We start from the raw sequence: 26,738 nt of genomic DNA, 5'->3' as shown, positions 1-26,738 counted from the left end.
TACAGGTTGCAGAAAGGGAACATACATATCAATACAGAACAACACCTTTATATAACCCCCCCACATTCGAGGTATGACATCGTTGGTGATGTCATAACGTCCGGGGAGGTATGACATCATTGGTGACCTCATAAAGTCACGTCTGCCATCACAGTCAGCCTAGACCGTCTGACATCGCTGGTGACCTCACAGGGGAAACTCTGACATCACCGATGACCTCACGAGGTGAACTCTGACATCATCATCGATGATGTCACGGCGGTGACATCATCATTGCGTCATTGGCGCCTTGGTTCGTGGGCGTCAATTGCCCCAAGAACAGGCCTGATGGTGGGCCATTATGGAGCATTTTCTACAATGTTTTTTTTTTTTTAGCAGCTATAGCAGTCGAGTATTCACCTTATTCTTTGCCCACACATGGACGCTTCCGCATTACGTCATTTCGTAATAGTATTTCCGTTTTGACTTGCCAAAAACCCCGCAGGCAAAATGGCCGCGCACACTTCGCTCCTAAAGTGGCAAAATTACTCCCCCATAAACTAACATATCTTGGCCAATACGTATGTAACATACAAAATAAAACAACCCGTAATATCTTAATTTTATGTAGAATGCAGAGGACATGTAACTGTTTAGTTAAACTTGCATTCCAGGAATATCGTGCTCTTAACACATTCACTGCCAGCCTTTTTTTTTTTACTGTAGGTAGGTTCTGCCAGAGGTTTTTTTTGAGGATTCTGGCTCATTTTACAAGAGCCGAGGATTATTTTCTGCTTGGACTTTGTGAACACAAAGTTCACAAAAGTACTAATAGAATGTGTGCTTTCTCTGTCTAAAAGAGTTAGTTTGTAGAGTTAGTAGTTATGTAGATATTAGCCGTTGAGTACAGCATGGTTTCAGCGTCTGAGAGTGAAAGCTGCGATAATCGCAGTTTTGTGAAATTCAATCAAACAGGCAGAACAGTCACTTTAACCATTTATTTTTGGCATCAGTGAGAGATCAGACATCTAAACAAAATAGTTCTGAACGCCCTCTCCTTCAAACTCCTCCCTCCGTGGGCGTGTCTGGTGGCTTTCAGCAGCGTTCGTCACAAGCGAGTGTTCTGCTGCTGCTGCTGCTGCTGCGAGTTTGAGCAGCCTCCCTCCCTGGCAGCGAGTGTGGATAGGGCTCACTTGTTTCTTGGGTTTGAGAGCTTTGATGAAGCTTTGTGCGATTCTAGGCTTTATGCTGCGTGTTTCAAAGTGTGTTTTCCACCCAGTCTATTTTTGGAATCCCCCACCGCCAGCTCCCAGCGCGATAATGCGCGAAAGTGAAAGCGTTTTCGCCAATCCATTTTACAGTAGAGAATGGTTTCCTCGCGCGTTACCCTACAGTTTTGGCTCTGCTTTTCCTAGTGTGGAGAGCACTGTCGCCACTTAGTGGGTCCGTGGAATGGGTTGTACACGTTCGCTGACTCCAATATTTTTATAGGAGACGTGGGGAGCGTTGATCCACGTCCCACCGTCAAAAAAAAAAAAAAAAAATTTAAGCCGAGATAACTCGTCATTGGCAGTGAACCGTTGGATTCTGTAAGCCGAGATATCTCGTCAATGGCAGTGAACGTGTTAAGATGACGTTAGTGGAGTCGAGGCTGTTGCGTCCTGAAACCCACATAGGTTGCGTGCGATTCGAGGCGTAACCTATGTGTGGTTTGGCGTAACCTATGTGCGATTCGAAATAATGCATCCGAGATAGAAACATGTTATAAACAACAAACTAACGCTGGTGATCCGTATGGAAACAGTGTTACTCGAAATGGTTAACAGTTATATCAATTTGGTCATTCAGTGACATTTTACTGCCATATAACATAACTAACTAGTGGCTAATATTAGCCACAGAAGGCAACTAGCACTGAACCGGAAGAACAAATACGTTTGCGTTGAACGCGGAAGAGAGAAAAAGTGGGCGTGGTGAATAAGGTGAATAGAACAGTTTCCATGTTACATATAGGCCTACATTTCAAATTGAAAGTGCAGCGCATTTTCTTTTTCTACACCAATATTTTATATTGTGTAAAATTAAAACGCCAACATGATTATTTTTTTGTGAGATAATTGGAGCACAAGACTGTTGACAGAACCTTGCATGTGTTGTTGAGTGGAGTTAAATAAATGGAGACGCTCTCCGAAAAATATATCTGTTTCAGCCTTTGTAGGCTAAGTGAATGTTACTTACACAGCAGAGCATGTGAGTGGAGCGGAGCGTGGAGCGGAGCGTGGAGCGGAGCGGGGGGATTTTGGCTTTAGCGGGGAGCAGAGCGGTACCGCTCCAATAAGACGAAAGTTGGAGCGGCACCGATCACCCGCTCAGTACCGCTCAGTCCGCTCCAGTTTCGATCACAACATGTTCGAAACAGAATGCATCGGTGTGTGGCTAATTGAGCCACATGTGAAATCTCCCAGCATGCATTGAGGCTAATACATTTCGACAAGAAATACCAACCAAATCAGCCTAAATAGGCTAAGTGGTAGATAGAAATAATGTTTATGTTAGCACAACATGCAATTGTAGAACATTTCAATATTGGACAAAATAAAACATAGAAATCAAAACACAACCCTATGTGAAACATATATGTAATCCAGGTGCTATATACAGTATATCCCTCGCAGATTTAACGTGATTTGGATGAGTGACAGCCTCTACTGTGATGCACTGTGATGTCCGCTCCAATAAGACTTGGCTTACTTCATGTGCACGCCCACTATTTTCTTGCCAGCTGCTGCGAGACGAGAAGGAAGAGAAACGAACATGCAGCCGACTCTGCTGAGCTCATGTTATTTGTAGTGAACAACGCCCATTGCCCAGGCGTTTAAACGCAAATTAAAACACTGTGCGGTCTGGAGCGGAGCGGTCTTGAGCGCTGGAGCGGGTGGAAAGGACCGCTCTGGGAGCGAGGAGCGGTAATTATCACCGCTCCGCTCCGCTCAACATGCTCTGTTACACAGGTAGAAAAGTGACTGCAGGGGGAGCGCCCCCCATGAGGAGCTGCGATGGAAGGTGGAGACAGGGAACCTGCAGGAGGGACAGGACTCATCTCTTCTATCTCTGCTATCTTCTTGTCCTCTCTAGATGTAAATACTGGCATTACGACGACAGACTGCTGACCTCCAGCGTGATCATCGTCTTCCATAACGAGGGCTGGTCTACACTGATGAGGACCATACACAGCGTGATCAAGAGGACGCCGAGGAGATACCTGGCCGAGGTCGTCATGATCGATGACTTCAGCAACAAAGGTGGGATGGATGGACAGGACACGACATGCTGTGACACACCGGTGTCTCCATGAGGAATACGTTTTAACTCATTACAATATTCTCTTTAATGGCTGGAATTATGAATGGGTACTCGAGTACTAAAAACAAATCTAGCATCAGAATCACTTTTATTGCCACAATATGCAAGTTGCATACAAGGAATTCGTCTAAAGCTGCGTTCACACCGACCTATTAAAGTTTTTCGCTGGCATCGAGTTTACATACAAAGTCAATGCAAACGAGCGATTGCGCGTATATTCGCCCGGGAGAAAAATCGCTGGGCGTCCGAGCGACAGAGACAGAGCGATAGGGCGAAAATTCGCTCGTCGCCCGAGATGAAATATCCCAACTCGAGCGAAATTTCGCTGCCATCAGTCGCTCGCTGTTCAACGCTGATTGGCTGCCGTGTGAGAGTGAGTCAAGGATCACACTGGCTTGGTTTATTGTGTGGCAACAAACTGCATTGACAGCTGATTGACAGGCTGATAGCTAACATGAAGTGAAGTCTGTACTACTGGTATAGAGCTTGCGTTAGGAGCACGCTGATAGGCTTAGCTTGTAAACAACTACGGTGGCTCGTAGTGGACAAACATCATGACATTGCGTAACGTTGTAGCCCCCAGATGTCCGTCAAATTGTGTGCCTGTTGACGAGCGATTTAAACACAGCAACAGAGCGATTCCAAAGGGTTGAAACACATAGTTGAAAAATAAATATCTCAGTGTGAACACAGCTTTAGTGTCTGTATGCAGTGTACCGGTAGAGCTGCACGATTAATTGTATTTTCTGACAAAAATCTGACAAAAATAGAACAGGTGCGTAATTTGTCTGTAGCGCAATGCATGTATCGCCCATCTATTAACATGGGCGAGTGTCGATCCGGCAGTGTTACCGGATCCGCAACGCAGCCGGAACGCATCTGGTGTACATTTGGTGTAACACACAAATATCCTATTGTGAATGTCTTCCTTTGCTCGTGCGTGCGTGTGTGTGTGTGCGTGTGTGTGTGTGTGTGTGTGTGTGTGCGTGTGTGTGTGCGTGTGTAGTCCATTTGAAGGAGCGGTTGGAGGAGTACCTGAAGCAGTGGAACGGCCTGGTCAACCTTTACAGAAATGAAAAGAGAGAAGGTCTGATCCAAGCCAGGAGTATAGGAGCCAAGAAGGCCACTAAAGGACAGGTAGAACATCACTGTTGTTCTGCTTCTGCAGAGGCCAACAGTGTGACTAATCAATAGAGCAGGTCACATGACTCATCAACACAGGGGCTTTAAAGTCGAGCTGAACCCAAAAATGACTTTTCTTTTCATTTAGGTCAAATACCTGGGTATGCACTGCACCTATTTAATAATGTATGCAAACAAATCACAAAAATCTAATTTCTTTAGTTTTTCACACTTTTTCACATCAAAAGTTCATTTTTCAAGATTTCATTGATAACAGTAATGTACAGTTTGCTGACGTCACCCAGTACTATCAAATTTCTACCCCATATCAACCAATCATATCACGACATGCAGCTGTCAATCAAATCTTCATTTCAGGATAATTTTCTCTTCCAAATGAAGTAGAAAATGGTGCCTAGTGCCTGTCATCTGGCAGAATTCCTATCCCATAACTACTAACTTGGCCAATTGTATGAAACATGAACAAAAAACAAATACTATAATCTCTAAGAATGCAAAGAAATGTAACTGGCTCGTTAAAACACGCATTCCAGGAATATTATTTACATTTATAACGATAATGGCGCGCGCCTCCGAGCCTGACAGCCTCCCTGGCTGTCAGGGGTCGTCTCTCGGAGATTCCAGGCGGGCGGGCAGCACCCATGCATCGGATTGTCCGCTCGCTCCGCACGAAGCAGCCTGGCTGCCTGGTACTCCGCGGATCCCACTGGCGTAGCACGACAACACGCTGAATCCCACTCGATTTGGGGGTGGAACACGCCAGGATTGGCCGATGCCAAAGCCAGTCGACAGAATTGTCAAATCAAATCATCGACACCGTATATGGTCCGCCTCTCAATTTGTTTTCAGTCTGAAACGGACTCGGATGCACGTGATGAACGGGTTCACCTCGACTTTAAAAGCAAAAAAATAACAGGTATTGGTCAACCCTTAAATGCATGTAATGTAATTAATGCAATGTACTCATCAGTACTTAGTATCAGCAAGTGGAATGTTGTGTCATGTAAGTACTTACTTGTAGTTGGTCTGAACACAGTGGTGTCTGTGCATCCCTGAAGTGTGGGAGCCGAGCATAATGTCACATAGTTCTAATGTTCAGACCAACTGACTCCATCACATTGTCAGGACATGAAAGAGCGTGTGTGTGTGTGTGTGTGTGTGTGTCTAGGTGCTGATCTACCTGGATGCCCATTGTGAGGTTGGAATCAACTGGTATGCTCCACTGGTCGCTCCTATTTCACAAGACAGGTAACACACACACACACCCCCCCCCCCCCCCCACACACACACACACACACACACACACACACACACACACACACACACACACAATAGCACTTGTGTATGGGTTTGGTCCACAGAGATGGAGGTTGACTCTGGGCCAGCAGAGCTTGTTTCACTGACTGGTTTCCAGTTCATTCACTCCTCATGTTCCTTTCCAGCCTTCCTGGCAGCTGTGGACTCTTCTTTCCTTCATACACTTGATATTCTTCATGTCTTAGGAGGAGTGTGTTACAGGAGGAGCGTGTTACAGGTAGGGGTGTCACGGTACATGTATTCGTACTGTGAGTTCACGGTACGGGCATCACGGTACGTCGTTTCACGGTACGTGACGAATACGTCAAATCCAGAAGTACCTAAACGCTGTTTGAACGCCATTGAATTGAATTGAATTAAACGCCACAGAAGAAGTGGCTAAACATTACATAACACTGACAAAGCTGTTAACTTGTAAACAAGCAACTTACATCACGTGTGATGACAAGCAAGATGTGGTGAGGAAGAGGGGATGACTCCTTGTCATGTTCCAATAATCCATTAGATGACCGAACGTAATCATTATGGTAAACAAAAGGCTAGTAGGCTAACAGGCTAGTAACAGGCTTGCTGTCAATCTTAACGTTGTTCTTCTTCTGCCGTTTTATTCTTCTACTGAACATGTAGGTATTTTGACGTTGACCATAGAAATACTGCCGCCTAGTGGCCGCTTTTAGATAGGATTCCAAATTAGTGCTTAAATCAAACACATCAATAGCAAATGCTACATAAAACAAATACAACAGGGGGAGGGGTTGGTGGGAGTATTAGGCTACTCCACACATACGCTCTGTTTACAAACTTGTGTACAATAAAGATTTAAAGTGGGGGGAAATGCCTTTGCCCTGTCAAACAGCTGGAATACAGACATCTGAGAGGGAGGCGCACCCCACACTTTGAAAATCACTGCTCTAGAGTAAAACCTTTTTGTGTGGATTGCCTAGATCTTATTAAATAGTGGACATTTATTCATTCCCACTTATTAGACACTATTTCTGATGGTAAAATTAGCGTAAAAAGCAGAATTCAGGAAAATTCAAAGGGAAAAAAACAGAATTTGGGATTTGTTGCTTTTTTCCCCCGTTGTACCGTAATCGTACCAAACCGTGACCCCAAAACCGAGGTACGTACCGAACCGTGACCTTTGTGTACCGTGACCTTTGTGTACCGTGACCTTTGTGTACCGTGACACCCCTACTTACAGGGTTAGTTACATACTGTACACACACCTGTTACACACTGTACACACCCCTAGTTACAGGCAAAAATATTGTTTCACCTTGAATGTTTATGCAATAATTTCCTACTACCATGTGGTTCCTCGGCTACATACTGTACACACACCTGTTACACACTGTACACACACCTGTTACACACTGTACACACACCTGTTACACACTGTACACACACCTGTTACACACTGTACACACACCTGTTACATACTGTACACACACCTGTTACACACTGTACACACACCTGTTACATACTGTACACACACCTGTTACATACTGTACACACACCTGTTACACACTGTACACACACCTGTTACATACTGTACACACACCTGTTACATACTGTACACACACCTGTTACACACTGTACACACACCTGTTACACACTGTACACACACCTGTTACATACTGTACACACACCTGTTACACACTGTACACACACCTGTTACATACTGTACACACACCTGTTACACACTGTACACACACCTGTTACACACTGTACACACACCTGTTACATACTGTACACACACCTGTTACACACTGTACACACACCTGTTACACACTGTACACACACCTGTTACATACTGTACACACACCTGTTACACACTGTACACACACCTGTTACATACTGTACACACACCTGTTACACACTGTACACACACCTGTTACACACTGTACACACACCTGTTACACACTGTACACACACCTGTTACACACTGTACACACACCTGTTACACACTGTACACACACCTGTTACACACTGTACACACACCTGTTACACACTGTACACACACCTGTTACATACTGTACACACACCTGTTACACACTGTACACACACCTGTTACACACTGTACACACACCTGTTACACACTGTACACACACCTGTTACACACTGTACACACACCTGTTACACACTGTACACACACCTGTTACATACTGTACACACACCTGTTACATACTGTACACACACCTGTTACACACTGTACACACACCTGTTACACACTGTACACACACCTGTTACACACTGTACACACACCTGTTACACACTGTACACACACCTGTTACACACTGTACACACACCTGTTACATACTGTACACACACCTGTTACACACTGTACACACACCTGTTACATACTGTACACACACCTGTTACACACTGTACACACACCTGTTACACACTGTACACACACCTGTTACATACTGTACACACACCTGTTACATACTGTACACACACCTGTTACACACTGTACACACACCTGTTACACACTGTACACACACCTGTTACACACTGTACACACACCTGTTACACACTGTACACACACCTGTTACACACTGTACACACACCTGTTACATACTGTACACACACCTGTTACACACTGTACACACACCTGTTACATACTGTACACACACCTGTTACACACTGTACACACACCTGTTACACACTGTACACACACCTGTTACACACTGTACACACACCTGTTACATACTGTACACACACCTGTTACATACTGTACACACACCTGTTACACACTGTACACACACCTGTTACATACTGTACACACACCTGTTACACACTGTACACACACCTGTTACACACTGTACACACACCTGTTACACACTGTACACACACCTGTTACACACTGTACACACACCTGTTACATACTGTACACACACCTGTTACATTTGATATCACTGATGATGTCACCGATACCCATGTACTGGAATTTGAATGTCTGGGCTCCCTAGATTTTCAAAGTGGGGTCGCTCACAAGCCAGAAAAAGGTTGTGAACCACTGCATTAACATATGGTAATAATATAGACCAAAGTTTTGTGTGTGTGTGTGTGTGTGTGTGTGTGTGTGTGTGTGTGTGTGTGTGTGTGTGTGTGTGTGTAGGACAGTGTGCACAGTGCCACTGATAGACTATATAGACGGTAATGAGTACAGTGTGGAGGCCCAGCAGGGCGGGGATGAGGACGGCCTGGCTCGAGGAGCCTGGGACTGGAGTCTGCTCTGGAAGAGGGTCCCTCTGAGCAGCACAGAGAAGGCCCAGAGAGAGCACACCACCCAGCCCTACCGGTAGCATGCTAACCGCCTTCTTGTGTTTGTGTCTCCATCTCCACCCTTTACTTTCTCCGCCCGTGTCTCGCTCTGTCCCCGCCCCGTGTCTTTATTTGTCTCTTCCATACATATCTGTGTCTGTGTCCTGTTTTGTGCCCCAACCCCACCTACCCCCCCATGTGTCCTGTCTGCATGTACCCCTCTGTGTCTCTGTCTGTCTCTGTCTCCACTCCCCCTCCACTCTATCAGAACGGTGTCTACGGTGCCTCTGATCGACTCCATCCACGGCCAGACTTACTCCATCGAGCCTCAGGGCGGAGGAGACCAGGACGGCTTGGCTACAGGAGCCTGGGACTGGAGCATGCTCTGGAAGAGGGTTCCTCTGGGAGACAGGGAGAAAAAACTCAGACAAACTAGGACTGAGCCGTATAGGTACAGAAAACCAGCGCACCCCCCCTGACTAATCTTAGAATAAACAGAGATATTAAGAGAGAGAGAGAGAGAAAACAAACTCACCTTGAAAGGCAAACAGTAGGCCTGTAAAGTATTTAGTAGCCAGTGTTCCCAATATCAGCCGGTCCTTTGAGATGGTGGGTAACTTAACACTGTCCTGTCTGCTGGCTAACTCCTTCCTCTAAGAGTCAGTTCCCCTCCACACACACACACACACACACACACACACACACACACACACACACACATTCTCACACACACACACACACACACACATTCTCTCTCACACACACACACACACACACACACACACACACACACACATTCTCTCTCTCACACACACACACACACACACACACACACACAGGTGTTGCAGGCTGTGTTTGTTTAATATTCACTCTCTTCTGCCTTCTAGTCTCATTCTGTCTCCTGGTGTTTTTTTCACAATCACAAACATGTAATTAGGCTAATTTATGGATTCACTCATTCTACTAACTTCTTCACCTCTATAATGAATGGCAGGACAGGGACCTGGGAATGTTATGATGATATAACATAGCTATTATAGCCCTACTCCAAAAAGCAGTGGGACAGGTGGGGCGTTGGTGTTGGAGAGTTTCACTGGTCTACTGGGGAGCTTCTGCTGTGGCCTGGGTTCGAACTGGGGCACCCCTCACCCCTGACCCCTCACCCCTCACCCCTGACCCCTCACCCCCTCACCCCTCACCCCTGACCCCTCACCCCTCACCCCTCACCCCTGACCCCTCACCCCTCACCCCTCACCCCTGACCCCTCACCCCTCACCCCTCACCCCTCCCTCCTCCCTCAAACTCTGTCTCCTCCATTCTGTCATCCTGTCTCGCTCTCACTCATACTTCTCCATGTTTTTCTCTCCGCGTTTCTCCATCACTGTTTGTCAATGTTCTGTACCTTTCTTGCTATTACAGCTCATAACTTTATTAGTGCAGGGCCTTTGTCTCCACCTTGTGGCGCTTCTGGGTAGTGAGCGTACAGGCGCAAAATTCATGTGCCGTCTGAAAAATGAGTTCCCGACCGTTTGCTTTGCTCTTGGTTGTTGGAGTTGGAAACCGCTTCAACGTGTTCCAACGCTCTGAGCAACACAATACAACACATGTAGCCTCCATGTTGTTTCCACATGACCATTTCAAAGCTCAAGAACAACTTCCCCAACTCTGGAAATAGGACCGTCAGGAGCGTGTGATTTCTAACCCCACATAGGATAAGCAATAACCACGCCCTGTGGCGCCGGGATTGGCCAGGGGCAACACTGGAGGGCACGCAGCCCAGCGATTTCATGAACCAACTGAATAGCTCTTGAGAACGGACAGCGATTTCGAGAGCGGACATTGAGAGCGGACATTGAAATGAATTATGGTCACCTACCTTCCTTAGCATAGTAATAATAATAATAAGCATAATAATTGTTTTTTAGTAGTAGTTTATAGTTTTTTAAACATCTTTATTTTAAAAGATGAAAAACCCCAGGTGCTTTAGTCCCAAGCTTCAATGCTCCTGGCCAATCCCGGCGCCACAGGGCGTGGTTATTGCTTATCCTATGTGCGAATAGAAATCACGCGTCAGGAGCATGTGAATGCAGCATTTGTCATAGGCTAGCTGTAGCTAGCCGTAGCCTAGCTATGGCTGTAAAACAGTATATCAATCATTCTGAGCGTCACACAGCCCTGTGAAATGACTCATTTCACTATTAGAATTTGATCCATTCGGTCCGATAACATTTGGAAGGCCTAGAAGAGATCTTTGTAAAACGGAAAATAAAATAGTGAACTGATATGAGGCACTCAAGGATACAAATATTACAAAGGTGTATTTGTTGCACACAGGAGGGTGGATTAGTTGATCCACATTCCAGTTAGCAGAAGGCTAACTGGAAGTTAGCAGAAGGCTAACCGGAAGTTAGCAGAAGGCTAATGGGAAGTTAGCAGAAGGCTAACCGGAAGTTAGCAGAAGGCTAATGGGAAGTTAGCAGAAGGCTAACCGGAAGTTAGCAGAAGGCTAACCGGAAGTTAGCAGAAGGCTAATGGGAAGTTAGCCGGCTCACTCGCCGGAAGTCTCTGGTGCACATGCAGGAATGTCTCCACCGACACTGAGAACTCCGGTTGGCTGTACTGAGAAATACACGCCTCCTCCCCCTCGCTGAGCTCCGCTATAGTCACGGAGCTCTGGAGGGGAGGGGGACCGACTCGCCCCTGATACTAGGTAGGGCTGTGAATCTTCACTGGCCTCACGATTCGATTCGATTACGATTCAGAGGGCTACGATTCGATTCGAGTACGATTATCGATGCATCTCGATGCATCTCGATGCATCTTAAATCGATGCACCACTTTTTTCCACAATACATGATTTATTTTTTCTCACTTTCTTTTTTCTCACTGTGTGGCTACTTTTAAAATAAAAGTGCATTTGGAATTGCATTGTATTATGATCCATAATTAAAATAAACAACTGCATGTACTTCCATGATATTTTATTTGATTATTAAAATAAATAAATAATAATAATAATTTAATAATCGATTTTTGACATTTGTGAATCGATGCAAAATCGTGCACGTCCGCATCGCGATGCATCTTATAATCGATTATTTTTGACACCCCTAATACTAGGGCAGCAGCTTGTCTCAGACCCGGCTCGTACACCTCTAGATAAGTCCAGAGGTCCAGGGCATGTCTGAAAGGTCTGAAAGGGTCTGAAGTGTGTGTCTGCCTGTAGGTCTCCAGCCATGGCAGGTGGTCTGTTTGCTATAGAGAGAGACTTCTTCTTTGAGCTGGGCCTGTATGACCCTGGACTGCAGATATGGGGAGGAGAGAATTTTGAAATATCATACAAGGTAGGAAAACTACTTTCACACGTACAAATGGCTACAATGTGTGTGGAAAAATAAGTTTCAATGTCCTTTGAATCAAATGTGTCATTTATATTCTAATTCTGTCGTGTGTGTGTGTGTGTGTGTGTGTGTGTGTGTGTGTGTGTGTGTGTGTGTGTGCGTGCGTGCGTGCGTGTGTGTGTAGATCTGGCAATGTGGTGGCAAGCTGCTGTTTGTGCCATGTTCCCGTGTCGGCCATATCTACCGCCTGCAGGGATGGCAGGGCAACCCCCCACCTGCTCATGTCGGCTCATCACCTACCCTGAAGGTATCAAACACACACTCTCACACACTCTCTCTGTCACTCACACACTCTCACACACACACACCACACACACTCTCTCTGTCACTCACACACTCTCACACACACACACACACACACACACACACACACACACACTCTCACACACACACCACACACACTCTCTCTGTCACTCACACACACCACACACACTCTCTCTGTCACACACACACACACACACTCTCTCTCTGTCACTCACACACTCTCACACACACACCACACACACTCTCTCTGTCACACACACACACACACACACACAACACACTCTCTCTGTCACTCACACACTCTCACACACACCACACACACTCTCTCTGTCACTCACACACTCTCACACACACCTTTGACGTTTCCATACCAAATAGAGCTGAACAGTGACCACCCACTTTCACAGCTCCAGTTCTTCCCCGTTCATTTTCTCGAGAGATGTTCGAAAAAATCCCTCCTCGTCCGGTTTCTCTCTCTAAAAAAAACATTATCTTAAAAGAATTAAAATACCATGGATCTACTTGGTATTTTAATCCTTGTTAGGCGGGGGCCTAACAAGGATGATATCATACAGACTTGTGGTGGAACACCGTCCCCACTGTCCCTACCGTCCCTACTGTCCCCAACCATGTATCATAATTCAGTACAGTATATCACAATATAGAACGCAACCATCCAGTAACCGTACATATCATGGTTCAGAAAAATGATAATATAATAATATTAGCTCCATGTTATTCTGAGCAACCAGTGTCATATTGATCAAATCTGCAATGAATATGTCATCAAATTGCATCACATCCATCATGTTGGCGCACACGGACTCCACCAGATCTGATCTTTTGTGTGTGTGTGTGTGTGTGTGTGTGTGTGTGTGTGTGTGTGTGTGTGTGTGTGTGTGTGAGTGTAGAACTATGTGCGTGTGGTGGAGGTGTGGTGGGATGACTATAAGGATTACTTCTACGCCAGTCGTCCTGAAACTCTGACGTTAGCTTATGGAGACATCAGCCAGCTCAAACGCTTCAGGTATCTCAACGCTAAACAAACTACACACACACGCACACACACACACACGCACACACACACGCACACACACACGCACACACACACTTTGACTGCACTCAGTCATAACTGTACATTTCAGAATGTTATTCTTGTTGTTTGAGTGGGTCGCAGATATGTGCATGAAAAGTTTGACAGTATCTTATCTGACTCTGATCTTATCTATCTCATCTCACTTTTAAGGACCACAATGGAAATAAGCCCTCGGGCTTTTTTGTGTTTTTATCCTTTTGATTCTATTACTGAATCTTGTACTAATGAACCTGTACTTGTACTGTGTAAATGAGTCAATAAGGCTACGTTCACACAGCATCCTTAGTGCTTGAATCTAATCTTTCCCCCCCTAAGTGACTCAGGTCAGTCTTTTTCATGACTGTGTGAACAGTACAAGTCACATTGAAAGTGACTTTTTTAAAGATGACCTGGGCTACTTTCAAATGTGGAAAAACATCAGATTCGAATCTGATGTTTTGGAATGTGACTCCGGTGTGAACAGACATCTGGCCCATATCTGACTTAATGCTTCAATGTGACTTTTACGCCATTCCAGAGCGACATTCGTCACTATTCTGTGCTGGCAGGAGGAGGGAGGACCAAGCAGGTAGATTGTGATTACAAACATGGAGGACAGCTGTGAGGGAGCTAATCAGTGGAGGGACAGTGAGGTTTTAGACCTTATAAGTATTAGCAAGAAGTAGCAGCTATTGCTCCACAGAAAGCCATTATTAAAATTTTGGATCTCTTTCTCCTCCTCGCTATCATCTGCTCCCGTATTCGCTGGCTTCCACTGCACAATAACTTGTAAATTAAACTGTAAACAACAGATGAAACAACATTGTCAGCTACCGCCATGTTTACTGCTGTCTTCTTCCGGGTTTACGTAGAACAGTGTGACGTTATTGTTGTTCTCCTGCGCATGCGGGTCACTTCATGTCCGTGATCTGTTCACACTGGAGTCTGATATGGGCCACTTTTAAAAAGTCTGTGTGAACAGCCACACACAAAAATCAGATGTGAGCATCAGGTTAGATTCAAGCACTAAGGATGGATGTGTGAACGTAGCCTTATAATGTCATCAATCAATCATCTTATCTTGGGAAGATGTCAAATAGGCCAATCTCCCAAAATGTTGGCGTGTTCCCTGAACTCAAGTGACTTTTGACCTTGTTGGTTGATTCATTAATTTGATTAATTAATTGTTGTCTGAATTATTCATCAGGGAGGAACATCGATGTAAGAGCTTCAAATGGTTCATGGAAGAAATTGCCTACGACATTCCAGTCCACTATCCTCTGCCTCCTAAGAATGTAGAGTGGGGGGAGGTAGGTTCACACACACACACACACACACACACACACACACACGCAGACACACACACGCAGACGCAGACACGCACACACACACACACACACACGCAGACACGCACACACACACACACCCTGCTGTTATGCTTCATATGTTTAGAATGCTACTTTAACCATATTGTGTCACATCTTAAAGCTCTTTACACACCGAGAGCCATTTATTTGTGTGATTGATTCACACGTCAATCATATTTTTCAAACTTATATTTAGTCGATGCCACGCCCACTCTGCATATCAACACATTCACTGAGCCACGCCCCCCCTGCATATCAACACATTCACTGAGCCACGCCCACTCTGCATATCAACACATTCACTGAGGCCACGCCCACTCTGCATATCAACACATTCACTGAGCCACGCCCACTCTGCATATCAACACATCCACTGAGCCACGCCCACTCTGCATATCAACACATCCACTGAGCCAAATCGTGGCACATTTTTTTTATGGCACATCATCTCCACAGACAAAATACCATCTAGGCAACAACACCACCATGCAGTGACGGTGTGTGTCTGTGTGTGTGTGTGTGTGTGTGTGTCTGTCTGTCTGTCTGTGTGTCTGTGTGTGTGTGTGTGTGTGTGTTTCTAGATCCGGGGCTATGAGACCAGTTACTGTATTGACAGTATGGGACACACCAATGGAGGCAACGTGGAGATAGGGCCCTGCCACAGGATGGGAGGCAACCAGGTAAACACACACACACACACACACACAGACACACACACACACACAGACACACACAGACACACTCACTCTGCTTTTCTCAATGTTAAGGCTCCTTCCTCGGCAGGATGGGTCCCTCCATGGTTTTTCCTAGCCAGCGACTCTTGGCTCTTGCCTGCCCCCTGTAGGAACAGAGTAGAAGAGCCATCCTGCCAATGAAGGATCCTAACATTTATGACATCACTGATGATGTCATCAGTGGGACAGACAGAGCCCCAGCTCCCATTTATACTGACTGATGAGTACCGTAAATTCCGGACTATAAGCCGCGGCTTTTTTCCCGTTTTTTGGCCTTTTTTGGCCCCTGCGGCTTATATAACGGTGCGGCTTATCTATGGATTTTTTCCAAAAAAAAAAAAAAATCTCTTTTTTAGCACTCTTTCTAACTATAAATCCACTTCTGTTTTAATTTCCTCTCTTGCCCTCTTTTCACCACACCGCGGACACTGTGTGCACTGTAAAAAAAAACACAGGTGGTGTTGTGTTATGTTGTTTTGTTGAAATGTTAATAAATGGGAGCTTCCTCAAACAGCCATCTCTTTCCCGACAATCCCCTCTGTGCATGAACCCTTACATATGGTAATTAAACATTATAACAAAAAAAAAAAAAAAAAAAAAAAAAAACATTAAAAAACCCGCGGCTTATAGTCCGGTGCGGCTTATATATGTAAAAAACAGTCAACTTTGCAGGTGCGGCTTATAGTCCGGAATTTACGGTATATATATATGTATGTATGTATACTGTGGGAACTCTGATTCAAGCCAGTAGTCAAAAACAGGTTTTAAACGCAATATGCGTTGTTTTATTCAAGCAACAAAAGAAAGTTCATCCCTTCTCGGGGAAATCCGGGAAATATAACTTATTCGGCCAGGGTTAGCCTGCGGCTCCGTATGGGTGTTCTCCCCACCACGTAGCCCGGCCTCAGTTCCTCGCTTTTAATTGCTCCAATATCTTGCCTGGGAATGAGAGGAGAGAGTCTGGGTCAGGTAACAGCAATATCATCACATGCGAATGTTTAGGGAGAGGATCGGGAAATGTACTTACCGCCCGACAGCAAGGAGCTTCCTTCTGGAGGAGAACCGGCCACACAGTGAGGTTCAGAGCGGTGTCTGGTTTTCTATGGCCCTTAATTGGGGGATCCGCTCCAGCCGTGCGCTCTGCTCCTAAGCGTGCCCGGCTGTCAGCGGTCCCACTGATTCAACATGAAATTGGGGAAGTACCTGTTGTCGATGACGCGGCCTAGACACCGTTTCTGTCGGGAATCCCCGGCTCTGACGTCACTGTGGTGGCTGGTTGTCCTCCCGCTCTCACCTGTCAAGCAGTATGTTACCGAGACTCCACAATACCGTAATTCTGCCAATAAGAGCCCGGGCGCTTATTATGCTAAATCAACTTGGACCCCGGGCGGTAAAAGGAAGACAGGCGGCAATTAGAGGCAGGCGGTTATTTCTATTTTCACATAATTGAGCCAGGCGATTATTATTTTTTGAACAGAAATGCCTGCTCAGCAAAAACGGAAAGTATCAAATTGCTTATTTAAACCAGTGAGATAGTACTTAGTACACACAAGAGGGTAGGTACAGGCAGTTTAAACCAGTGAGATAGTACTTAGTACACACAAGAGGGTAGGTACAGGCAGTTTTGAACATGCCTAGTATTGTACAACGGACTGGAATGAACGAAAACAATAGCCTTCATCTTCATCATCATCCAACTAGGTTACGGTATCAGTTCATTGCTCTCCTCTTCTCCCTCTGCCAAACAGCCATACCATATTTGAAACATTAGCCTACCGCTCACACATGCAGCTGTTTGTGTTTCATTGAAAATAATAGCAATAGCAACGTCATTAGTCTCGCTTGCCAAACTCTCCCAGCAAAGCAACATAGAAGGCATGCTAACGTAGCTACCAAGCTAACGCCAACCAAACAAACAGCACTGCAACACTAGACAAAACAAGCACTTACCAAATACCGGTAGGTAGACGCCAAGTTTCCAATACATGTCCAGTATAATGGGTATAATCCATACTGCATTTATGATCACTGTTCCGCTGAGAGAAATGCACTTTTACAAGGCACAAGTTAACATTACGCTACGTTAGCGTAAGTTGCCCACCGCTCTCGGTTAGAGAGCGTCTCCAGCACGTTGCCTACAGGAATCCTTAGCATTAAACAATGCGGTATGCATACTTGAAACATGTCGGTTACAGCATGTATAAATAAAATATAAAACTGTCTGACAGGAGGAGAAACTTCCGCCTGACTTCCTCCAAAACAACGTCATTACCGTAAGTGACTGAATTTAGTCAACACAAAAACATACAGTACAAACAAACCGTATTTATTCTAATAAACACCCCGGCGGGAAAATGAGTCAGGCGCTTATTATGCTAAATCAATTTGGACCCCAGGCGGTAAAAAGAAGACAGTTAGAGTAGAGGCGCTTATTGGAAGAATTACGGTATATATATATACCGTATATATTATATATATACAGTATATATACTGTATATATATGTATGTATGTATGTATGTATGTATGTATATATATATACGTATATATATATATATATATATATATATATATATATATATATATATATATATATATATAATATGAGTTAAATATGAATGTGGTGTGGTTTAATGTGGACTGTGTGTGTGTGTGTATTTGTGTGCCTAGTTGTTTCGTATTAACGAAGCCAACCAGTTGATGCAGTATGACCAGTGTCTGACCAGGGGAGCTGATAACTCAGCCGTCATCATTACCCACTGTGACCTCAACCAGAACACTGAATGGAAATACTTTAAGGTAAGAGACACACACACACACACACACACAGACACACACACGCACACACACCGACACAGACAGACACAGAAGTTTATTTATTAATAATAAAAAGAACCAACGGCCGTGCAGCAATCTCTGACACAGGGGATGATGGTTGCCAAGAAACAAATTCTGAAGGAATGGAAGTCCTCCTCTCCACCTTCTTTTCGGCTGTGGCTGACAGACATGGTCACAGTTATATGTATGGAGAGACTCAGGTTCCAGAGGACCAATTCTTTGAGTAAATTTTTTGTTATTTGGGACCCGTTCCTGACCTATTTTGATCAGGCTAAAAGCGGTACCGTAATTGACCCTTTTTTTTATCCCTTGCACAGTATTTATTTTTTATGTTTTTTTGTAAGCACATTTTCTATGACTGGTAGCAAGCACCATTATATAGCATTGTAATGTTGAATGTATGTATTTTTTTTCTTTTCTTTCTACCTGTTCTTGTTTTGTTTTTTATGTTCTGAAAAAGTAAAATAAAATATTGAAAAAAGAATGAATAATAAAAAGAAGACAGAAAATGCAGAAAAGGAAAACCATATGATTTCCCATCGGTGCAGTGTGGAATACTAATATTATCAGATATACTTAACTCATTGAGTGCCAGCCACTTTTGGAGAACGGACGCCAGAGTCCTGCACCGGGTCGGGGTTCCGCGGGGCCCCGCCGGGTACCCGCAAAAAAACGAGGGGGGCGGGTAAAAAATACACTTCTGTAAATTGGTGGGTCGGGCGGCGGGTAAAAATTAATAAATGCGGACGGGCGGCGGGTGGAACAACGACAACGTATGAGCCATGTATGTTTTTCTGTTGCACTCAAATGGAGGCAGGGGGTGTGTCTGGCAGGGGGGGTGTCTGGCAGCTGGTCTGACTCGAACAGGAGAAAAGTTTCTGATGCACGTTTTCGCAGTTTGTTTACATAACCGGCATCGTTTCAAGTATGCGCATACTGTGCAATGTGTGACGCTATATGGACTGCACAAAACATTCAAAACTCAGCTGCGGTCAAGGTGATTGATTGGAGACAATACGAGTCTGACAGATAGTATAGTAGGCTAACGTTAGCTTCCAGTCAAACATACACACTGGCTGTTTTCATAGCAACAGGCAAGAACATGTCATGGATGGATAGCGTGAAAGTAGAGAGGTCTCATCCCAACGTGGATTTACGTTCCTCCAACAGCGATCATAAAGGCAGTATGGATTATACCGGACATATTGGAAATAGCTGGTAAGTCACTTTGCTTGCTGTAACTGTCTGTGTGTCTGATAGCAGAGCTATCCAGCTGGTTAGTGAGCTAGCAGCTGCTAAAAGCTAATTAACGTACATCAGCTGACGAGTCTCGGCCAGAAAGACTGCTGTTCGCCTCTCGTGTGAAACGGTGGCAGTTTCGTTTGGTTCACTACAAAATGTTTGCACTGCAGATTAACGGTTATTATATATATGCGGTTCCGGGTCGGGGGGCGGGTCTCATGTCTGCGGGGCGGGGTGGGTTGCGGTACTGATTGATCATATGTGCGGGTTCGCGGAGCGGGGTCGGTACTGCACGTCGCGGGGCCGGGCGGAACCGGGTCTTGAAAATCAGACCCGCGCAGGACTCTGACGGACGCTCCCAGTGCCAGAGTTTTCAGAGCGTTTTCAGTGATTTCTCGAGGCCCACAGAATATTGTGTGATATTACTATGTAAACACAGAACACGCAAAAAGAACAAGGAGACTCTATTGTATCATCAGCAAAAAAAAGTTTATTGATACCATTTTCCGTTCTTTAGTTATGAGCCGGAGAAGATAGGTTGTTTTCAGCGTTTTCAGGCATTTCAAATTATAAGCTGAGATATTCAGCCTTTTGTGAAATGCAGCATTTCAAGCACATTCACTGACTCTAGGTAATATTTTCTGATGTAGTGATGTGGTGTAGTTGTGTCCTGCCCTGCGTGCCCCAACCCCCCCAGCTGAAAACTCCTCCCCACACTAGTAACACACAGCCTCACGCACGCAGCGTCTATTTTCGGAGTGCTTTTGGTGCGCCGCCTCCCAGGCAGCGCAACATGGAGAAGCCACACGCGGACTGCAGTAAAAGGTTTGGCTTTTCATTGTCGGCTGCTGCTTTTCTAGCGGCTAATCGTGTGGAGAAACTATGCTGACAGACAGACAGAGGCAGAAGGGCTCAGTTGTGTGCGCGGATTGACTGTGTTCGCAGCCCCCGTCAGTTGCAGCCAGAACAATCTACATGGCTCTGGGCTGCAGCATGAGCGGGTTCACTTTGATCACGGCTATTTCAGGCTGTGTATTCCTGACATTTCTGTAATCTGGAGAGCACTGTCGCCACCTAAGGGTTCTGTAAAATAGGTTATAGACCTCCAATAGCTACAATAGTTGTACAGGAAATGCGGAAGGCTTTGATCGACGTCCCACCGTCAAAAAACGCATTGGACGTCGAAAGACGTCCGTGGCACTCTACGTCACTATTTAATTGGACGTCGAAAGACGTCCATGGCACTCAATGAGTTAACCATGAACTTTGCACTTTACACAATCGTGCACATGGACTCTTTTATTGATTGTATTTTTCATTCTTCTTCGTATCTGTTGAGCTTTTAGGTTTGACTGTCTTCTTCTTCTGCCTGTTCTGTACTTTCATCCTGTGCTGCTGTTGCACTTTTAGACACCTGCATTTAAATCCAGGTTTCATTCAATCCAATCTGATTTGGTGACATATTCACATCAACTCATAAGCACAGATATTATTCACAAGTTGAGATGATACTGTAGGTTAAGGTGTCTGTGATGTTAATGGAGCTTGAGAAGATGTATTTGTGTCGGTCAGTCTCTGTTTTACACACTTCTTTGGATGGTGCAGCGCTTTTGTCACCAGCAAATATTGAAAATATTAAATATGATATAAATAATATTAAATAATATATACCTCTCTTTTCCCCCTCTGTCTCTCCCTCCCTGTCTCTCCCCCTCTGTCTCTCCCTCCTTGTCTCTCCCCCTCTGTCTCTCCCCCTCTGTCTCTCCCTCCTTGTCTCTCCCCCTCTGTCTCTCCCTCCCTGTCTCTCCCTCCTTGTCTCTCCCCCTCTGTCTCTCCCTCCCTGTCTCTCCCCCTCTGTCTCTCCCCCTCTGTCTCTCCCTCCTTGTCTCTCCCCCTCTGTCTCTCCCTCCCTGTCTCTCCCCCTCTGTCTCTCCCTCCTTGTCTCTCCCCCTCTGTCTCTCCCTCCTTGTCTCTCCCCCCTGTCTCTCCCCCTCTGTCTCTCCCCCTCTGTCTCTCTCCCTCTGTCTCTCCCCCCCTGTCTCTCCCTCCCTGTCTCTCCCCCTCTGTCTCTCCCTCTATCATCCAGGATCTCCATCGATTCACTCATGTGCCAACAGGTAATGGTTTCTTTTTTTCTCACAGACTGATTGATTTACTGCTAACTCAAAGACATTGAAAGCATTGATTTAAATTTTAAAATTATTCAAAGATTTTTCCCCCCCGAAAACCGAGTTTATTAGCTAAATGCATGTTTTGTGTATAGCCCTTCAAACTATAAGCAGTCGATGGTGTTACTTCATGATGAATGTTTGGTAATACAGCTAGAAAATTGGGACGTAGAAAAATTCGGAATTGATTTAATTATTTTCAGGGCAGTGCAGCCTTCAAGTTATATTGACAACCGAATAATATCTGCCATTATTTTTGTAAGTAATTACTAAGCAACTATGAGACATTTACAGGTACATGTATTATTTTAAACTACTGGTGTAAAGTTAATTCTCTGGTTACTGTTCAAACCATGCCCTCTTTGAACTCTACCCAATCCTTCATACTGTAAGAGAGAAACTCCATTCAAACTTTGAGTACTTTTTGAGAAATGGCAGTTTACATTATGCTTCTCCCCCAGCTTTTATAACGACGGCCTGTAAAGTCAGCTAGAGTAAATAGGCTGCCATTATAAAGGTTGAAAAAGAACAACTTAAACTGTGATTTCTCAAAAATAGAAAATTATACTTTTTCCCCCTGCTGTTATTTTTGCTTTTTGCTCCAGCTGAAATATTTGATGGTCAGTATAAAGTTCAGTGATTCAGTAGGTCACGGGTTGGCTTGGTTCCAGCCTTAAAACTCGTATAAGAATTTTTCGAAATGTCTATAGAGAAAATGAATGGGAAAGTCACTTCCGGGGCACGTGACTGTTCAGCTCTATAACAGGAAAGGGGAAAGTTAACAAAGGAAGCAAAAAGTGGGAGGGGCTTAGGAAAAGTCAATTGTAGGCAACAATAGAAAAATCCAATCGATGTATTTGTGCATCACTCTTCTGTTTAGTGGTGCGGTAGTAAGAGTTGTAGTTGAAGCAATGCTAGTGGCAGTAGTTTAAATGGTAGATGGGCTGCATTTATATAGCGCTTTTATCCATTTATGTGCCTACATTCACCCATTCACACACCGAGGGCGGCCAGCTGCCACGCAGGGTGCTGGCACAGCCATCGGGAGCAACACTTCGACATGCGGACTGGAGGAGCCGGGGATCGAACCACCGACCTTCTGATTATTAGTGGAGGACCCGCTCTACCTCCTGAGCCACAGTTTAGTCATGGTGACAGTGCTTAGTGGCAGTAGTTGTAACCATGGTAACAGTGCTTAGTGGCAGTAGTTGTAACCATGGTAACAGTGCTTAGTGGCAGTAGTTGTAACCATGGTGATGTGTGTTTTAACAGGTAAATGTCTGGACCGCTCTGACCTGCTCCACAAAGTGTTTATATCAGACTGTGACACCAGTAAAACCACTCAGAAGTGGGAGATGAACAACATCGTGGCCGTGTGAAGACTGGCAAACTCCCACACAGAGACAACCACTCAGAGATGCACAGAGTGACTGTATGAAGATACACACACACACACACACACACACACACACACACACAGATGCATCCTTACCAGGGGAAGGCCGATGAATGGGTTTGCCAAAATATAAGGCTGATATTGGCTTTTTATCCACTGATGGTCAAGTGAAGTGTGAACGCTGCCTCACTGCCAAAAGGAGCTGCTGACCCACCTGCAACTGTTGCATTGTGTCTCCTGGTCTCCTGGTCTCACACTGTTACACAGGCCATGAGGGAAACACACTGAATACTTGGAAATCTTTGGAATTTGGAAAATAATGAAATGTAAAGATATAATTGAATATTGGCACATATAATATAGGCTATTGACAGCTTCACTCCAAAAAGATCAATGTTGGCCTTCAAAAACCCATATCGGCCAAACCTTTGTGCATATAGACAGAATGTGTAGTAGGCACATACACACTCCAGAGGCCACGACAGCCGTGTGGAATGGAGGCTGAAGCTACCGCCCCCTGACAGCCACCAGTTGGACAACCACTGAACTGGAAAGACTCTCTCACTGGCTGGCTCTCTCTCTCTCTCTCTCTCTCTCTCTCTTTCTCTCACTGGCTGGCTGTCTCTCTCTCTCTGTCCCTCTCTCCCTCCCCCTCTCTCTCTCTCTCCCCGTCCTTGATGGTGGTTGTGTTTACATGGCATCTCTCCATTGGTTCTTTTGGTCTCTTGGTTCTTTTCTAAACAAATTAGTTTGAGTTATGGCTTTAGTTTATCGATCACAAAGACAAAGACTAGCTATTTAACAGTCATGCTATGAGTGAGACTCTTCAATCAACTCTTAGCCAATCCGATTAGCTCATTTATCAGAGTCCTTTTATTGGTGGAGGATTCATTCATGTGTTCAACAGATCAGGCTACATTTACATACAACTGTACGCAGATCTTTTTCTCTCTCCCCAGGACGGCAAAGGTATGTCCCGCCCTACTCTCCCTCTGATTGGGTTGGGTAGGCATGAAGAGGTTGGGTTTAGGCTTGAGGAGTGATGATTGGTTTGGTTTAATCATAAGGGTTAGGGCGATTGGTTAGGGTAAAATATCATGGTAAGCCAATCAGAGGCACAGTGGGGCGGGACATGCCTTAGCCATCCTGGGGAAAGAAATACTGCCAACTGTGCACTGGCCAACATGGTGGTGATTTTTGTCGGGAACCTCTTGTAGTGTGACAAAGTCAAAGAGACGCCTCACGACACCCCGACCAAAAGACTGGCAATAGCGTAATGCTAGCAGACACTCCCCGCTCGTTCCTATTCAGTCATCTACACACCAATGTTGTTAGTCCCCCTTATTAAAATGAATGGTCAGCACTAGCGTGAAGCTAACAATCTAGCTTGTGACACATTGGATGGCATGGTGAATGCTAACAAAGCTAACAGGGCAGCCGATTTTTGGTTTCATGGAAATGCCAAAGCAGAATTTCTTTCACCACACTGTGACAAAGGCCTGCCTGAGAAAAGTCATGAAACGTGACTCACTTCACTTGTGAGGATGAACCTCCAGGAGAGGCTCAATGAAGCACTCCTTCTGTCATCCTGTGGTCAAAGCCTTCTTTTCCTGGAGCGTCCTGGTAGCTGTGTGACCTCCTGCGTTTGTCACATGTCAGCCCACACCAGCTCTGCCATCTTCCCTGGCATCTGTCTAATGAAGGCAAAAACAACAACAAACTAAAACAGAGTTGGTTTCCCTAAGAAATGCACAATTGTAAAAGCGTTAAGATTGTCCCTGTTTCTTTAGTGGCCTTTGTCTTCTATAGGGTTCCATTGACTTCTATAGCATACTGTACATGTTGAGAGTGAGATGGTGTTTATGGTCGTCTTTGAGGTGGTCATCTTAAGAGTGAGATGTAGAGAAACTAAAAGCTGACTGTTGAGAGCACAAGGACAGGTGAACTGCCTGCCTTACTGACTGACAGTCTTATGAACTCATTCAGTAGCTGACCAACTGACTGTGGGACATCATTCACTGACTGTGTGACATTAACTGACGGACCGTCTGACAGCATGATGAGGACAAACAAAACAATTATTTGTATGAATTTCCTCAATGTTTTGTTGTTGTTTTTTTTGGGGGGGGGTGATACCAGCAAGATGTGTGAATCTGAATCAAGATTAAGGGGGCGGGGCAACAAATGAAGAACATGTGACTGTGGTGTTTTTTGCCAGGGAATGCAATTTGGTGTGTGGATGATCATGTATGCAATGTTTTGTACAATGTAAATAGATTTCTTTCTAAAGACGATTATGAGCATTTTGTGAAGGGCCTTGAATGATGTAAATATCTAAGTTATAGCAGAGATTTAATTATATGGGCTGAATAGTGGGTGACCCAGGAAATAAAACGCCTGCTTTTTACTACTTTGGCTGTGTCCTCTCTTTTCTACAGTTATAGGTTGTTTTCAGTTAACGTCACGTCAAGATGGCGACCGGGGCGAGACCATGTGCTCATTCTGAGGGGCAAGCAGCAGGCTATATAGGAAAGCACAACAGCACGGTGGCTCAGTGCTGTCACTGTTGCCTCACAGCAAGAAGGTCCCGGGTTCGAACCCTGGTCCGTCCCAGGTCCTTACTGTGTGGAGTTTGCATGTTCTCCCCGTGTTTGTGTGGGTTTTCTCCAGGTGCTCCGGTTTCCTCCCACCATCAAGAAAGACATGTATGTTAGGGTTAATACTCCTGTCAGTGCCCCTGACCAAGGCACTGTCAAAAAGAACTGGAGTTGGTCTCCGGGCGCTGCACTGTGGCTGCCCACTGCTCCTAGTTCTAGGAAGGTTCCTAGTAGAGGATGGGTCAAATGCAGAGGATGCATTTCCCCATGGGGATAAATAAAGGATAACAACTTGACAAGCAAAATCAGACAAGTTGCTGGAAAAATTGCTTATTTTCATTGTATATGGATCATATCCTATGTTTTACAATCTTTTGCAGCATCCAACCCTCTTGCATACTCGCTTTTCTCCATTCCCCCCGCCCCCCCCCCCCCCCCAGCGGTGTCATCAGCGTCATCAGAATCACATGGTTGCAAGCAAGTTATTGCCATTGTTTTTGTGGCTAATATACTGTGTTCAGGGCCTACACTAATATATATATATATATAAAATATACTGTGTTCAGGGCCTACACTAATATAT

At 45.0% G+C, this 26,738-nt stretch overlaps 1 protein-coding gene across 4 annotated transcripts in view; it reads left to right on the top strand.

Annotated features, from left to right (window-relative positions):
• Positions 1-25,938, top strand: part of galnt7 (UDP-N-acetyl-alpha-D-galactosamine: polypeptide N-acetylgalactosaminyltransferase 7) — a 41,487-nt gene extending 15,549 nt beyond the window's left edge. The window contains exons 4-16 of one of the 4 annotated variants that reach the window (XR_014553529.1): positions 3,115-3,281; positions 4,349-4,479; positions 5,654-5,733; positions 9,344-9,526; positions 12,302-12,419; positions 12,601-12,723; positions 13,652-13,767; positions 15,023-15,125; positions 15,764-15,862; positions 18,585-18,713; positions 22,081-22,111; positions 23,435-23,594; positions 24,518-25,938. Coding sequence is in view for 3 of the 4 variants with exons in the window: in XM_083655397.1 (XP_083511523.1) it covers positions 3,115-3,281; positions 4,349-4,479; positions 5,654-5,733; positions 8,930-9,112; positions 9,344-9,526; positions 12,302-12,419; positions 12,601-12,723; positions 13,652-13,767; positions 15,023-15,125; positions 15,764-15,862; positions 18,585-18,713; positions 22,081-22,111; positions 23,435-23,541 (1,570 nt within the window). In the remaining variant the exon portion in view is untranslated. Of the gene's footprint in view, positions 1-3,114; positions 3,282-4,348; positions 4,480-5,653; positions 5,734-8,929; positions 9,113-9,343; positions 9,527-12,301; positions 12,420-12,600; positions 12,724-13,651; positions 13,768-15,022; positions 15,126-15,763; positions 15,863-18,584; positions 18,714-22,080; positions 22,112-23,434 lie in introns of all 4 variants that reach the window. The other 3 variants (XM_083655397.1, XM_083655396.1, XM_083655398.1) reach the window with 3 other exon arrangements.
• The last annotated feature ends 800 nt before the right edge of the window (positions 25,939-26,738 follow it).

The sequence above is a fragment of the Poromitra crassiceps genome (genome assembly GCF_964638095.1).
Source record: "Poromitra crassiceps genome assembly, chromosome: 19".
NCBI lineage: Eukaryota > Metazoa > Chordata > Actinopteri > Beryciformes > Melamphaidae > Poromitra > Poromitra crassiceps.
The sequence above is the reverse complement of the archived record's forward strand: the minus strand, read 5'-3'. Positions and strand labels throughout refer to the sequence as shown.